Source organism: Natator depressus, chromosome 6 (assembly GCF_965152275.1).
Source record: "Natator depressus isolate rNatDep1 chromosome 6, rNatDep2.hap1, whole genome shotgun sequence".
In the NCBI taxonomy this organism is placed as follows: Eukaryota; Metazoa; Chordata; order Testudines; family Cheloniidae; genus Natator; species Natator depressus.
In genome coordinates this window covers 85,775,881-85,793,224 of record NC_134239.1, presented here as the reverse complement: position 1 = coordinate 85,793,224, position 17,344 = coordinate 85,775,881, and the positions used below count along the sequence as shown (strand labels likewise).

Sequence of the window (17,344 nt, the reverse complement as noted above, 5' to 3'; positions counted from 1 at the left end):
TCATTTGTTTTTTCTCTGGGAGTTTAAGAAACAAAATATTTTTATGCTTCAGGAAAAAATAACAAACTCTGGTCATGTTCGAAATTCAAGTTGGACAAGAGATGGCTGCTACCAAGATGCTTCCCATAAAACATCTGAAATAGATATCACTGAGCAAAATATACGAGCCGGAGTACAATCAGTGTTACAGGTATGGAATGCACTCCTCTTCCCACCTCAATTTTATTCTTTCATGTTTAACTTGTTTTCTTTAATATTGTGTAAATAAAATGTTAATGGATAAAACGAAACATGATTACAGAATGAGTCTGCTATTCCATAACATCTCAGCTTTGCTAAATGATTGTAGATTTAATTAAGGGGATGGATAATAAAGCTATAATGATAGTTTACTGTGTTCTTAGTGACTTCCTGCGTACTTTCTCCATTTTTGACATAATTTAACATATAGTATAACAGGACTGCATTTACTACTGTTGGCTCACACAATGAAAAAAAATCTTTATTCCATACCTTCATTACTACATCCGAAAGTGTACTCTGTTCTATAGGGTGTTACAGAAAAAATGATCTAAACAATCCACGCTAGTAGATTGTTTGTATGAATTGATGAGTGCTCTCCTGTTTACTTTATGAAATTTTATCTATATTAGAATACATGTGGTGGCTTAATTTTATAACTGGAGATAAACACTTATTAGATCTTCCTAACTTATTTAAATCATATTGTATTAACAGTTTATTTACTTTTTAAAATGTAATTAGGTGTTTATCAAATATGAGGATTTGTGGAACTTTGCATGGGTGCATTTTAATTGGAAATTAAATTGTATTGTATTGAATTGTATTGAATAAGTTGCAAAAGCTGTAGTAAAGATTAGCTAGAGTTGTTTATATAGCCTTATTTTTTTCCCACCATTTATTTGTAACTTCCTGAAAATTCTGCTTTTGGAGTTGAAATTTTCTATAACTGGTCTCAGCACTGAGGTCAGTTATTTTGGACATTTTGAGCAAAATGCCTTGTTCTTGTATTATAAGACACCGAAGATTTGATTTTTTTTTAACCTTGAATTTTTTTTATTGAGTGTGTTCAGTGTACATTGGAGTCTCACCATGAGATTATTCATGTGCATAATGTTATTTATGAGCACAGGTCTTAGTAGTACTGTATTAGCACTTAGATGATCACTGAGCATGCTTAGTCATTTTTTAGTTGTTGAGCAAAAAAAACCCATTCTTTTTTAAGTTGAATGAAAAAATCCTTGAACTTTCCTGAGCTCAGCAGGCAACCTGAGCATAAGTTTTTTTTGAAGTTGTAGGCTATATGATGATTGCTGAGTCTAATGAGTCTCTGCTTATGTGATGTACTAGGGAATAGGGAGAACTGCTCTTTCTCCCTAGCAGACATAGAGGCTGCTGTTCTTGGCTGTTACCGGGAAACTTTTGCAGGGAGGAGACTGCAAGTCTCATCGGGCTTGTCTATGCAAATTATCTGGATAGACCTTACTGCCATTCATGAACAGTGCAAAGAGCTACCCCTCTTTGAAATAGGAGTAGAGTGTGGTAGCAGTGTCCACACAGATACTCATGCCTGGGTCTGCACTTAAAAATTAAATTGATGTCACTCGGCATTTTTTGCACCTTGAGTCCCATTGTTAGGTTGACCTAAGCCCTTCAGTGTAAACATGGCAAGGTCAATGGTACCATTCTTCTTTCAACCTAGCTACCACCTCTTGGAGAGGTGAATTAACTATGTTGACAGAAACACCCCTGCCATTGCTGTAGGAAGTGTCTACACTATGATGCTACTGTGGCACAGCTGCAGTGCCATAGCTGTACTGCTGTAACAGCTGTAGTGTAGACCAGGCCTTAGTGAGTAGCAGGCTAGGCTTTTCTGGCATGAAGCTAGCCTTTACTGTTTTATCCTATGCACTTCTGTCAGAATCCAACCAAACAATAGTAGCAGCAGAGATGTGCATTTTCTCCTCCCTCCACCTCATTAACCTTTCACATGGGTCACTACTGTGTTTGTACAATGCCTAGTGCAATGGGGTCCTGGTCTATGACTACAGCTTCTAGGCACTACGGTAGTACAAATAGTTAACAAAGACACCCAAGAGGATTTTAAGAAAAACTGTTTCGGTATGTAGAACGTGTAGACAGATGTGTGACCTCCTGCTTGGGGTACCCCGAATTTTGAACCCCTGTGTAACTCCTCTCAGCCTCAGCAAGTAAGGTTTTTTTTTGCTGCTCCCAAACGAGGTATGAGCTCCATGAGACATTAGCTTGTCTGCCTTGCCAGCAAACTCTTCAGGACTCTGTTAGTCCAAATCTTGCCTTGCAGATAACAATCTGTGAATCCTAACTCCTGAGTTACCCAGAGATGTTCCTCTGCAGTGTCCAGTCCCTCCTCACTGGAGTGTGAGCTTTACTAGGGAATGTACTAGTACATTCGGTTTGATCACAGAGACCCCTTTGGGACTGTCCCCTGATGTGCTGAAACTACCTCTGAGCGCATTTTCTTTGCCAGCTTGGGACTCCAGAACCCTGTCTTGTTGAGCCAGATATGCAAGCCTGCTGCAACACAGATTCAGAGTCTGAACCACACCCCCAAAGCTGCAGACTAAACTGAAAACAGGTCAGCAAGTACTCCTGTCTACAGCACTCAGACACCCAGTTCCCAATGAGATCCAAACCCCAAATAAATCAGTTTTATTCTGTATAAAGCTTATACAGGGTAAACTCATAAATTGTCCGCCCTCTATAACACTGATAGAGACAGATGCACAGCTGTTTGCTTGCCCAGGTATTAATCACTTACTCTGGGTTTGTTAATAAACAAAAGGGATTTTATGAAGTATAAAAAGCCGGATTCAAGTGGTTTCAGGTAATAGCAGACAGAACAAAGTAAGTTACCAAGCAAAATAAAACAACACGCAAGTCTAAGCCTAATATGTTTAAGAAACTGAATACAGGTAAATATCACCCTCAGAGATGTTCCAATAAGCTTCTGTCACAGACTAGACTCCTTCTTAGCCTGGGCCCAGTCCTTTCCCCTGATACAGTCCTTGTCAGTTCCAGCTCAGGTGATAACTAGGGGATTTCTCATGACTGGCCCCCTTTGTTCTGTTCCACCCCCTTTTATATCTTTGGCACAAGGTGGGAATCCTTTGTCTCTCTCTCTGGGTTCCCACCCTTCCTTCTAAATGGAAAAGCACCAGGTTTAAGATGGATTTCAGTATCCTGTGACATATTCACATGTCCTGTGAGACTTCATTACCCACTGGCTGGCACACAGGTATACGGGAAAGCTTACAAGTAAACACAGCCATTTACCACCAATTGTCCTAGTTAATGGGAGCCATCAAGATTCCAAGCTCCATTAATGGCCCACACTTTGCATAGTTACAATAAGACTTCAGAGTAATACTTCATATTTCTAGCTTCAGATACAAGAATGATATTCATACAGATAGGATGAACACACTCAGTAGATTATAAGCTTTGTAATGATACCTTAGAGACCTTTTGCATAAAGCGCATTCCAGTTACATTATATTTACACTCATAAGCATATTTCCATAAACATATGGAGTGCAACATCACATGGACATTCACAGAAATGTAGTTCACTGCCTCCAAACAGAGAATGTACACACCAGCCTGTATAGCTTGCTGAGGACTCACCTTCCAGTTTAATACACCGCTCAGAGATAGTTTTGTAATAAAACAAGAATGAGTTGATTAAAAAAAACAGAGATTGAAGTGATACTGAATACGAATAGAAGGCAAGTATGCTTACAAAGCAAACAACACTTTCTAGTGTCTAAAACTTAATTTCAGCAAGTTACAATGTTTGTGTAAGCAAGTTTCTCACTTACAGTAAAGTTTCCACCAACTCTTGCCTTCCAGGCCAAAAGGATCGGATTTAATAGACACAACAGGTGCTGTACCCTATCGACCTTTAGGTGAAGGGTAACTAAACTGTCTCTTTGCTTCCCCTTTTTAGTACTTCAAAGTCCATTGTCAATCTCAGAAAGGTCTCTTGGGGTGCAGATTCTGTCCCCCAACATGGTTGTTAAATGGCCTTCTCCCCCACTTGTTTAGCTTGATGTCTGTTTACTTTACTTGTAAATGTATTTGTTGTCCTTTTGCCTGTAACCAAACCAGTCACGTAGGTAAATGCACAAGTCTGGGTTCATGCTGTGCCTCCCAAATACGTTTTAAAATCGTATTTCCAGCACACATCTACAACTCTTTGTACACGATCTATGCATACATCACACAATTATTTTCAGAACCAGCATGTTGCCAGTTTACATACGACACCTTAGATGACACCTTTGAGAGAGAGATTGTGACAACAGTGTGTTGGGGCAATGTGCGTCAGGCCTGATGTAAGTTACAGTATGGGGGGAGAAGTGGGGGGGCTTTGCCAGTGGCCACTGAAGGGTTCCTGTGGTCACACCCTTCCCTCTTACAATGCTGCAGGAGGGTCGTGGCCCATGACTAAAGCATGTAAGTGCTACAGAAATACAAATAATAAAGCACAAAATGGGGAATAACTAGCTAGGTGGTAGTGGTGCTGAAAAGGATTTGGGGGTTATAGTGGCTCACAAATTGAAAGAATCAACAATGTGATGGAGTTTCAAAAAAAGGCTAATATTATTCTGGGATGTATTAACTGGTATGTCATATGCCAGACACGAGGTAATTTTCCCTTTCTACTCTGCATTTCTGAGGCCTCAGCTAGAATACCGTGTCCAGTTCTGGGTGCCACACTTTAGGAAAGGTGAGGATAAACTGGTGAGAGTCCAGAGGAGAGCAACAAAAATGGTAAAAGGTTTAGAAAATCTGACCTATGAGGAAAGGTTTTTAAAAAAAAAAAAAAAAAGTGGCATGTTTAATCTTGAGAAAACAAGATATGTTGTAAAGGGGGCAGTGATCAATTGTTCTGTGTCTGCTGAAGGTAGGACAAGAAGTAATGGGCTTAATCTGAAGCAAAGGAGGTTTGTGTTAGATATTAGGAAACGCTTTCCAACTATAATGGTAATTTAAGCTCTGGAATAGGCTTCCAAGGAAGGTTGTATGGAATCCATCATTGGAGGTTTTTAACAGGTTGGACAGACACCTCTCAGGAATGGCCTAGGTTTACTTGGTCCTGCTTCAGTGCAGCGGGATCAATTAGGTGCCCTCTCGAGGTCCCTTCCACTACGTTTCTGTGATGCTATAATCAAGATCTGAAGTGATAACTGCATCCAGATTGAGTTCTCTTTGACAACAACAAGGAAATTTACAACACAGTGTCAGAGATTAGCTAAACTATGGATTGGATGAAATGCTAAGCATTGTTGGGAGAACATTAAAGCCTCTGGTATAAAGTCCTGAGACACAAACAGTAGTATTGGTTCAGCACGAATAACCTGCCCTTTTTTTGATGTGATGTACGTTATTCTTGGCCCAGGCCAGGCCACTGATCAAGCCTCCTCAGTTTATCAGAGCCACCTCGACAAGTGAGTAAGATGAATATGCTTTGAGTCCAGAACAACGTATCTTACCGCATGAAGCACAGCTGGCAGAGGAGACAAACCAGAGCAATCAAGAGGCAGACGTTCATGCAAGGTATTGTGCTCTCTCTACATTTACTGAATCTTATTTCTGGTGTGTGCTTGAAAATAGAAGGGGGTTTATTGAGTCAGCATTGCAAGATGCTAATGTTATAAGGACAATGATAGCTGCCAGTAAAAAAGTAAGCTTACCATTTCCCAGAGATGAACAAAGCTGCAAATGGAGCCTAGAATATCTCTGGTGCTGCTTCGTTCTCTGCCCAAAAACCCCCAAGTTAATGTGGCATAACCAGACTCCCATTCCTGCTGCCTTTGCAACCAAACTTGCTTTTTTCTATAAGCTTGTAGTTGTCAGTATAGCTTATTATCATAAGGAGATAAATAGCAATCATACCCATTTAACACGGTCTCTTATTTAAACTTATTAAAGCCAAATAGAACACCAGATTGATTTAAAGCTTTCTGTTTTATTGGGGACCAAAGTCCCAAGCAGTAATAAAGTAGTTGGTACATGAAGTCCAGAATTCCTCATTTGCAGGCAGGATAAGGACAATTATTTAGTACAGATATTCACCCTCTGTTCTTTCTCCTTATAATAAAGACAACATTCAAGGGCAGAAACATACAAAGCGTTAGAAATTTTGGAAAAGTATATTTATGATGATTATTTGTTCAGTTCCTTACTATTTGCTTCTAAAAGCCCTAAGCAAGAATAAACATTTCTGAAACTAATGGTGCACATTCTAAAGAATACATAGTATTTTACCAGTGACTTCCTGAGGCTGACCTTAACAGTGGGAACTCTACATTCTTTCAAGTCCAGCACACAGCAGCATTCCAGTCCTGAAACAGGAATAAATGCCTGCTGCCAAATATACTAATCTCTGCTCTGCTTCTTCCACAGGCCAGGAAGGCACAGCTGCCATGCTGAGTCTAGAAGGTGCTGAGAGCCCCCTTCCATTGCAGCTGCTTGCATTTCAGTGGAACAGAAAAGGAAAATTACCAGATCCCCTTCTAAGAACTTGAAGAGGAAAAAGCCGGCAAAGGACTAAATATTGAGCTGCAGATACCCAAAGCAGACAAAAAAATAAATCTGCAGATATATAACCAATGACTTCATGCGTGTATAGGCCAAGAGATGCAAATCCGAAGAATCAGAAAGCCAGACTCAACTTCTGAGGCAAATATTTGAGGCCTCTATTCCCACCATGAAAAAGGAAGAGTGAGAACTTACACTGGAGTATTAATGTAGTGTCCACCAACCTCACTCTGGAATCATTCATTCTAGTAGTGGTTCCTTTAACCTCCACATTGTTCTTGTCCTACCTGTTATCCTACTCTGTACTCTTTCTTACTAACACTGTCCCCAGTGACCTGGTTGAATGCCTATTGAAATCAATGGAAGAATTCCCATTGACTTAAATGAGCCCTGGATCAGGCCCTAAACCTATGGTTTTCCTCAGTGCAGTAACTCAGACGCTACCCAAATGTACAGTCAATCTTACAAACTATATTATTTTCAGTTTGGGTGTGATTGTTTATTAAAAGCTGTATTTTACAATATACCATATGTTTCATGGTTTCCTAAAAAATGAGAAATAAAGACATTATACCTGAAATGTTTTGTCTTTGAATTTGAAACAGATAAATTAGTCAAAAATTATAGTTGCTTTAAAAAAAAAAAAAGGGGGGGGGGGGAGGGAAGGGAAACACTCCCATACTTAATCAGTTTGAGCATTATCCATATCCAAGAGGTAGCTATTCAAAGTCAGTGCACAGATCAGTTTGTTAGCCTACGGCTGTTGAGACTTGATTAGTTATTTTTCTTTTCTCTTTCCCATTTGCTGCTGTATTGGCAGAGAACACTTTTTGCATTGTTAGCTTTCCTGACATGATCTCCTGTATATCAGTAATTGGAGGATGCTGAGATATATTAACTTTGTCTCCAAATTATTCTGTCTGTCTTTGGGGAAAACCTCCCCATTTTTGTCATATAGTTGTATAAACTACAGCATCCCAAAATGGCATTGGGACATACAATATAACATTTCAAAAGATGTCTTATCTCTCCTTCAGCCTCATAGAGGCATATTCAACTCTTTTGGAGGCAGTATTTAAAGCAGTGTCTTGCTCCTGGGATAATCCAGGTATAATTTCATTACCCAGGAAGCAAAGAATAGGCAGAGTCCCAAGAATCCCTGTAGTTGCACTCTAACTTTTGGTGTGCATGATAAAAATAGTGTCCCATCTGGTACAAGCTGGAGTTCCTGAAGCTCTAAACATAATGCGCTTTAGCAGGCCAGCTAAAGTAAATATCCAGGACATCACATTTGTGATCAACGAATGCTTACAACATAGTAGATTTAGTACCCTTTATGGTTGATTTGCCTGGTGCTTTGTCTAGTAGATGGAGAATGGGCAGTTGAGTTCCATCAGTAGATCCATTTCAGCTGGGAAGCCTATTTACAAACACTTCTTACCTTAGAGGAATGCTTACTAGCAATAAGAGGCCTCTCTAGGATTGTATATATTTCATTGCTTACCCTGAATGCAATAGTCTCTTCAAGAAATTTGCACATGTACGTGTTCCAGTGGTCTTTAATCTTTATTTGTGGCCAGTCTCCAAAATGTGTATAGCTATTCTCATGCTCACTGAGATTCTAGCTGTCCTATTAGACTAAGTTGCATACAGAAAGAACAAAAGGTGTGTCTTTATCCAAAAGATTTTCACCCACTCATTTTAGATTCTCAGCGCAGTCCTGCCACCACTCGAGACTGGACCAAGTCTCAACATTGGCACTCAGCTTGGGCAAGTTTGACCAGGACCCAAGCACAGCAGACATTGATGCCAGGATGCTCATCTTGGAGCATTGTCTCATACATGATGATTCAAAGATTGCAATCACCTTTCTTTGTTCTTCTAAATTGACCCCATTGCTGTTTTGTGTTTGTTTTTTTTAATGCTAAGCAAGACTTGTTTGATATCCATTTCCTTACAGAATTTAAGGTAACCGTACATGGCTAACTCTGATACGTAGAGTTCATTGTGGCAGTATGGACTAGGGTGTTGGAATCTTGAGAGAGCAGCATTCTGGGAGTTTTGTATAGCTAAGTGTGAGGGCAGCCTCTTTGGTAAATATCCCAAATACCCTACTCTTAGCAAGCCGTGCTACACGCTGTGGGATAAAAGCTTCAAGTCCCAAAATAAGGAAATTCCACCGTCATTGTCAGGCACAGCGTGTGTATATATAGATACACTATCATGGTTTTATCAAATGTTACTTTGTGGTTGCAGTGTTACAGAGGACAGCAGTGGATTTATGCTGTTGGATGTTCTCCAGTTTTAACACAGCCTTGAGTAATTCTCCATATAATATATCTGAAGAAACTTGTACAAATGTTATATAGAAAACATGAAAAATTCTCTCTTCTGCTAAACTGAAACTTAAACCAATTTTATTCTTGAATTTGTCACTCATTAAAGCCGGATAAACCAGTGATGTACCTGTGGAAATTTACATCACTACTTTACTTTTATTTTCTACAGTTATCTGTAGAGTTGTTTTAATCAGAGCTAAAACTGGCTAGCTTCTCAGGCTAATAATTTTAATTGCCACTTCTTTTGTTTATAGGTTTTTATAATAAACTCTTCAAATATATTCCTTCTTGAGCCTTCAAATGAAATTAAAACTCTTTTGGATGAACACACTGATATGTGTAAACGCATTCTTAATATCTACCGTCACATGGTGGTGCAAGTAACAATGGACAAGAAGACTTGGTAAAAAAGCTTATGCTTTTATCTTTAAGATTTTTAATGAACTGGACCAAATATTTTAAAAACTTTTTAATACCCAGGAAGTCCAATGGGATGGTTTCTACTAAGTGAGTCAATTTCTCTCAGTGAGTCAGTGTTTTTAAGAGTGATGGGTATCCAGGTTTACTTTAAAGTATCATTTTGATGGAGTTGGGGGTATAAAGTACACATAAAATACACCCCCACCGCCTGCCGTCCCCCTGCAAAAAAAAAAACCCCTTTAAATAAACCTAGATAACTCTTACAACAGGCACATGTGGACACCTCCATCCTAGCTGGAAGGGGATTGCTTAGTGGAAGGGATAGAAATAGACACCCTCAGCACTAAAAGACAGCATCAGTGATGGTCAGTGGACCTGTGAGGCAAAGATCAGCAGCTGCAATTGTCGTTTCTCCAGAGCTACTGAAAGGGTCATAGACAGGCACCTTTTTTGAGTGGCCAGTGCTGAATGTTCATTTGGGATGTGGGGAGAGGAAAGAGAAACAGATAAACTATATGCCTCCTGTGCGGCCACTGATGGCTTCTATTCCAAGGGCAGGACCAGTCTTATCAGCTTTTGGGAAGGTGGTGAATATAGCCATCCCCTTTCTTGGCCTCAGCCCTACTAAAAGCTGGGTTTGGTACTACCCATTGGGGGGGAATAGTGCTTGAGAGCCAAGAGCTGGGGAAGCCAAGCTCTACCACTTTTGGAGGAGGGATGTTGGGGTTGAATGCTCATTCTACCACTTCCTGTCTGTGGGTATTTCTCCCCCCGACTTCATCCCCCATGGTGGTAGGGTGTCCATATTACCTGTGACCACTTCACTTTGTTTTTGTGGGGGGGAGGTGCATTGACCTGTTTTTGTTCTACTTTGTCCCACTCTCTGTGACCCAGGGGTACTTGTCCACCCACCTAGGAAAGCTATAGGAAGATTCTTTTCAGAGATCTGTGTTGGAGTAGGGCTAGCTTAAAGGTAGTGGGTGTATACAAGTTCAGTAATTTAATTAATGTTTAAAGGTCTATACTGATCCCTGTCTGCAACTTATTCTGGTGTCAGGATTTTTTATGCAAAAATCCATCCATGCTTTAACCAGTTTATTATTTTCTAACGAACCAGGTACATGGGGCAAAACCCAGCTCCAAAGCTGAGCCATTTCTGTAGTCAGTCAGTCTCTTCTCTTTCCTCCCTTCCCCTCCCCCCCACCCCCCGGCCGCCTTGTTCTAATGGAATAGTAGAATGCCACCATGGTCTGCTGCAGCAGAGAGCAGCAGCAAATCTTTAAATTTCCAACTTCTTTCATCGTAATCTAAATTTCATTGTCCCTTACTGATGTCTCCTGAGTTCTTCGTAAGTAGGGCTGCCATCACTATGTATCCATATGTGGAAAAACAAAAGTAGTCAGACTTGGTTCTCTGCTATCCAGTGGAGACTTGGGAGCAAAATGGGAATTTCTAGCCAATTCCAATAGATAATTTTAAATGTAATGCCTTCACAGGCCTCATATAACTTTAAACAAACCTTCAACCAATGTTATTCAGTTGTGACTGTGAAGACATTTCTTTCTTGCCACCCCTTTAGACCTGGTAGAGTATATTTAGAAAGTTATCTTCTGTTATGACACCAGTCCCCTGCCAAATACTCTCACTTGGTGCTTTAAAAAAAAAATAAAAAGTGTAGGTTAGGATCAGAAATAGTGATCTAATTAAAAATAACTTTGCTGCCATTTGGGACTCCTGAGAGCCATGCTTCCTGGAGAGAGCAGGTAGAAAGGCTTATATGACATATGAAAGGGAATCCTGCAGGGGTTCCTTGTTGTGACAGTGGAGAGAGACAGGCAATAAGGGGCAGGAGTGATAAACTTTTTAAAAATAGACCGATGTTGGGCTGTTTTTGACCCTACTCTTTCTGTGTTTTTAAAAATATGTTTGTGTAAGCGGAGAAACATAGACAATGATCATTTATTAAGTGTCATGGCCCAAATACATACTGAAAAAGTAACTCAATTTAATATTGCTTTGCAGGGAGCAGATGTTACTTGTGCTGCTCAGGGTCACAGAATCTGTGCTGAAGATGCCATCCCAGGCTTTTCTGCAGTATCAAGGAAGAAAGAACTCCACTTTAGCAGGAAGACTTGCAGGACCTCTTTTTCAGGCAATTAAATATAACTTTAATATAAGTTTAACTTTGGCTATGAGGCTGGTTGCAACAAAAGCAGTTGACGTGTTTGTCATCCGCAGAGGTATTGTAGCCGTGTAGGTCAGAGTATTAGAGACAAGGTAGGTGATGTAATATCTTTTATTGGACCAACTTCAGTTGGTGAGAGAGACAAGCTTTTGAGCTTACACAGCTTCAGGACAGAAGAAGATCTCTGAGAGTTCAAAAGCTTGTCTCTCTCACCAACAGAAGTTGGTCCAGTAAAAGATATTACATCACCCACCTTGTTTGTTTCTTTTTGTCATCTGTGAGACTAGAATTTTTAATATTAAGCATATTGCCTAAATATTGAGACCACTACATGTTAAAGGGCTAGTTGCATCTAATAATAGCATTATTCTATATAACAACATGCTGACAACTCTGTCTAAGTTGGGGATAATTATTTTTTGTCAAGGTCCAGCTCCCCTCCCCTAACCCCCTGGTTTCCTGCCGGCTCTATGCCCACCCTGCCCAGAGAGTAAGGTGACCTTATTTTCCTTTACTGAAAACAGGATGCACAAGGCTGGCCTGAGGCATCTGGCATTGCCCCCCCCCCAAACCATTCCTCTGTGCCTCCAGTGGAGCCAATTAGCAGAAATGGGCCGGGAGGGTGGGGGAGAGGAATGGGTGTGGGCTGGGATCTGGGCAGCAAAACAAGGTGTGAATGTGTGAGAGTACTTTTGAGCTCGGACTGAGGAGGTGAAGCTGTTGGACTCTAATCAGCTAGAGGTACGATGCCCCTCTGGGGGCTGGGACAGTAGAGGGGCAGGAAGGAGGCTCTGGGTAGTGGGAGGGACCAATGAGACTCCAGATAGCAGCCCTCGGGAGATGGTAGGAGGCCGGGATGTGGTAGAAGCAGGTGATTTGAGGCGGACAGTGGAGGGAAAGAAGGCCACTTGGGGCTCCGGGGACTGGCCCCGAAGGTCAAGCGGTGGGGAGGGCCAGGTTGGGGGCTCGGGGATGGGGACGCGAGGCTGGGGTTGGGACATGGGACTCTGCTGTTCAGCCAGCTTAGACCCTTAAACCAAATGCCTCAGACCTCCTGAGCCCCCCACTAACTTACATATGCTTTCCCAGAGTTCCACTGATGCTGTGGGCACTCGGCTTAAGTTAGAAGCCCATTTTGGGGACAACATGGCAAGAAAACAAGGAATACAGGCTTAAGAAAGGAGTTTCTGAACTGCAATCATGTTACTGTTAAAGCATTTGAGAGTTACAGATCTTTGGGAAAATACCCTCTAGTCTGATCTCATCCCTTCTGTGCATCCAAAGATTGCCAGTATTTCCAGCAGGGCAAAGTCCCTCATGGCTTCTTTCCTGCATATCCTGTTTTTCATGTGGCAATGGTAAGGCCCCTCCTGCTTCAGAGAAACACCCTTCTTAAGTAGTCTGTCTCCTTTTGCCATTGCTTAGCTGGAAAACTGCAGTCCCACCTTTTCCCCTTGTAGGGGTTGCCCTACCTGTGCAAAAAACATTGTTCCATGGGGATGGGCTAGTAATAGGCATTCAAAGTAGATAGCCCCAAGTTGGTCTTTTGACGGCTTCTCCGGGGTCTGGAGAATCTCCAGCCGCTTTTTAAAAAAAGAAAAACAAAGTGCATGGGATGTAATCCAGCCTAAACTATGTTAAGATCTGAAGAAATCTTTTATCAAACCAATTTGTTTCCACAGGTAAATGACCAAACATACCACACAACTATGAGTGAAAACAAAAACATTAAGGCTTAATCATCACATGAAAATTCATGTAAGATTTGTGTGAGGTAGAGATGGGTGGGGGTATATGTGTATATGGATATTTGTTTTTGTTTTAGACAGTAAAATCTGATGCTCGAATACTCTTCTGTTGGCTTATGTTAACAAGCCAACTATTGTCACTTAAATTACTTATTCTTTTAGACTCTTATAGTAGCCTGGATCAAAGCAAATCTAAACGTGTACATCTCTCGAGAGCTTTGGGATGATTTGCTGTCTGTAATGTCATCACTGACATATTGGGAAGAGCTGGCCACTGAGTGGTCACTGACTATGGAGACACTAACAAAAGTATTAGCTAGAAACCTGTACAGCCTGGACCTCAATGACTTACCACTGGATAAATTAAGTGAGCAGAAACAGAAAAAGCACAAAGGCAAAGGTAAGACATCCTGCATTATATAATTTAATTATATAGGTCAAGCTGAGAAGGTGAGGCATTGAGTCCTGGAGGGGATGAGGGGGAAGAGGGAGGTGGGCCCTAGTGTATGTCTAATTAGCTGTGTCTGTCAACTCAAAAGGGAAGGAGGAGGATCTGGGGAATTACAGGCCAGTCAGCCTCACCTCAGTCCCTGTTTTTTGACTTAGTACATTTGAAGCTAAGTGGAAAATATTTGAAAAGGTGACCACTGCAAACGTTTAATATATGAACATTTCAGGTGACTAAGTGAATAGATGCAAAATTTATATTTTTTGCAGGAGTTGGGCATGAGTTCCAAAAATCATCTGTTGATAAGTCCTTTTCTAGAGGTTGGAGCCGTGATCAGCCTGGACAGGCACCAATGAGACAGCGCAGTGCTACGACGACTGGATCTCCAGGGACAGAAAAGGCAAGAAGCATAGTACGGCAGAAAACAGTTGGTATGTATCTGTACAAACTATGAGACATGTGATGTGGGGGGGGGGGGAGAATTCATAACTGAACATTTTTGTATCTACATAGTGAACTTTCCCACACAAGTTTCGTGTGTGGTAATTAGTAATGTATGTAAATATATATTATGCAATCATATGTGGCGTTTTTTTTGGGGTAAGTGAATAGCATTTCATAACTTATACATAGATTTTTAACAAATACAGGTCATGCAAATGATGTATTCATGCTTAATGTTTTACCCAATTGCTTAGGCACAGTTTAGCTGTACTAAAAAGTTTTGTTGCTGTTGTTTTATGTGTTAAAAAGAGGTGATGACAAGAGTAGGCCATATCAAGAATAATATGCATAGGTGATTAATATGAGGCTCTCTAAGTAATGCCATTTGGATACATTTTGTGCAAAATATGCAATGGATTTCCAAAGCAGAGCAATGAGCCATGTAAGGTATGTGAATCAGCTGGAAGTATTTTGAAGTGTTTTGACTTCTTGGACATATCCTAAAACCTCTGGTAACTATAAATAGGCACAAACATGTGCATCGCTAACTTCCTGCAGTGATCAATGCCACTACTGTATTCCTTGAAGACATTTTTTTTCCTGTTTTAAAAATGAGTCATGCTAGACAGTGTTTTAGATGGATTACTTAATGGAGGTCTCATTCATGCTTGTATGACTGACTTAGAAAATGCAAATGTGACTTGGACTAAAAACTTACTTATTATGAGTTATCTCTTAAAATGATCTCCGTTGTTCTCCATTGCTTGAAGGAAAATTGCAGTTGTTTAAATTCAAAAGAGAAATAGTGTTTTTTTTAGAAATGTCTGTTGCTGTTTCAATATCTCCATAATGGTAAATGATGTTAGCCTCATTCAGTGAGAGAAGAAATTTTACTGATACTGCCTAACAGCTGGTATGTTTTAACACAGTTTGAGACACAGGGAATGCATGTCAGCAATTGAATATATAATTGACGTAGACTTTCAGAAAGTATTTCTCCTCTTCCCCCCCAGAAATTCTGGAAGGTAATTTAAATTTTTAATTCAGTGTTTAAATTAACCATGTTATTTTTCTTAAGAAAACCTGGATTTGTGCTGGAAATGGCCCACCTTGATTATCATACACATTGTAAGGAGAGTGATCACTTTAGATAAGCTATTACCAGCAAGAGAGTGGGTTGGGGGGAGAGAAAACCTTTTGTAGTGATAAACACCCATTTTTTCGTGGTCTGTGTGTATAAAAACATCTTCTGTATTTTCTACAGTATGCATCCAATGAAGTGAGCTGCAGCTCACGAAAGCTTATGCTCAAATAAATTGGTTAGTCTCTAAGGTGCCACAAGTACTCCTTTTCTTTTTACAACACTATTAGTTTCTGCTGTTTATTATTAGTGGGGTCTGTTCTGGGTCCAGTGCAATTCAATGTTTTCATTAATGAAGACTTCGATAATGGAGTGAAGAAAATGCTTATAAAATTTGTGGATGATACCAAGCTGGAAGGGTCTGCTAACACTTTGGAGGACAGGATGAGAATTCAAAATGACTTTGACAAATTAGAGAGTTGGTCTGAAATCAACAAGATGAAATTCAATAAAGGCAAGTGCAAAGTACTACACTTGTGCATTTAATATTTTTCTTCCTAACTACAAAATGGGGAGTGACAGTATGTACTCCTGAAAAGGATCCAGGAGTTATAGTGGATTGCAAATTGCATATGAATCAACAATGTGATGCAGTTGTAAAAAAGGTTAACGTTCTGGGGTGTATTAATAGGAGTATTAATGTATTAGGTGTATTAATATTTAAGATGCAGGAGATAGTTGTCCCTTTTTGCTTGGCACTGATGAATCTTCACCTGGAATACTGTGTCCAGTTTTGGGTGTCATGCTTTTTTAAGGAAGATGTGGATAAATTGGAGAAAAAAAGTTTAGAAAATGTGACCTATGAGGAAAGCTTAAAAAAATTGGACTAGTTTAATCTTGAGAAAATAAATCTGAGGGTGACCTGATAAGTCTTCAGATATGTTAAGGGCTGTTACAAAGAGGACAGTGATCAGTTTTTCTCAGGTCCAGTGAAGGTAGGATAAGAAGTAATATTCTTAATTTGCAGCAAAGGAGATTTAGGTTAGATATTAGGAAAAACTTTCTAACTAAAAGTGTAGTTGAGGTTTTTAAGAGCATCTTACACAAACACCTGCCAGAGATGGTTAGCATATACTTGGTTCTACCTTAGCACCAGGACTGGACTAGATGACCTCTCAACATTTCTATGATTCTGTGATTATTTGTTTAATGGTAGCACCTAAAGCCTCCATCAGGGCTGGGAATCCATTGTGCAAATGTGTGGGAAGACACAATCTCTGCCACAAAAAGCTTAAATACAACTTCAAATGTCTGCCTTTCTCATGCATTCAAACGCTAATATGCATTTCCTGTCTCTCATGCTGATAAGTTGACCGCTTCTAGTTTGACTAAGTATTCTTCCTTATGGTTCAGATTTTTAAAATGTAATTATTGTCTCTCTCTAGTTCATTTGTGATTACCCTTGTATGAGAGTTTTCTGTTAACCTTAAGTGCCTTAACAAGGTGATGCCAAATTAAAGATCCTGTTACATTTTTGCTGTCTCTAATTATTAACATTTCAAAAGGTAGATGTTGTACGGTTTCATTCCTAAATCACTGAAACTTATCCAGGTTAAGCTATATATTGACCTAATCAGTAACAAATGAATCTGATTTTAGTCTCATTGTAACATATCATCTGTTTGTTTTTTCTCTCCCAAACAATCCTTGCATGAAAGAATTGCATGAAATTGCATGAAAGAATCTTAACAGGACACTTTTTTATTAATGTAACCATTTAAAAAAAAATCATAAATCTCCATGCTTACATGGGAATATATTTTCTGTGCACAAGTGTCCTAGCATTAATATTACAGTTATAAGGTGGAAACCCCAAAAATAGGTGCCAGAGCCAGCCCCCCAAATTCCTATGTTTTAAAAAAAATTATGAAGTGATAAACGGTCCATTTGTGATCTACAGTAACATACTCCAATATCCTTTTGGCTACTAAATTTTTCTCATATATTTACAATTTACTTTGTTTGGAATAAGTAATCAGATAATTTAAAAAATTTTACTCCGATATTAGCTAA

At 39.8% G+C, this 17,344-nt stretch overlaps 1 protein-coding gene across 8 annotated transcripts in view; it reads left to right on the top strand.

The window, feature by feature from the left end:
• Positions 1 to 17,344, top strand: part of RALGAPA1 (Ral GTPase activating protein catalytic subunit alpha 1) — a 237,625-nt gene that overhangs the window by 44,320 nt on the left and 175,961 nt on the right. For all 8 annotated transcript variants that reach the window (XM_074955873.1, XM_074955869.1, XM_074955871.1 and 5 more), the window contains exons 12-16: positions 53 to 190; positions 9,200 to 9,348; positions 11,388 to 11,517; positions 13,461 to 13,698; positions 14,016 to 14,177. In XM_074955873.1, coding sequence (XP_074811974.1) covers positions 53 to 190; positions 9,200 to 9,348; positions 11,388 to 11,517; positions 13,461 to 13,698; positions 14,016 to 14,177 — 817 coding nt within the window. The remainder of the gene's footprint in view (positions 1 to 52; positions 191 to 9,199; positions 9,349 to 11,387; positions 11,518 to 13,460; positions 13,699 to 14,015; positions 14,178 to 17,344) is intronic.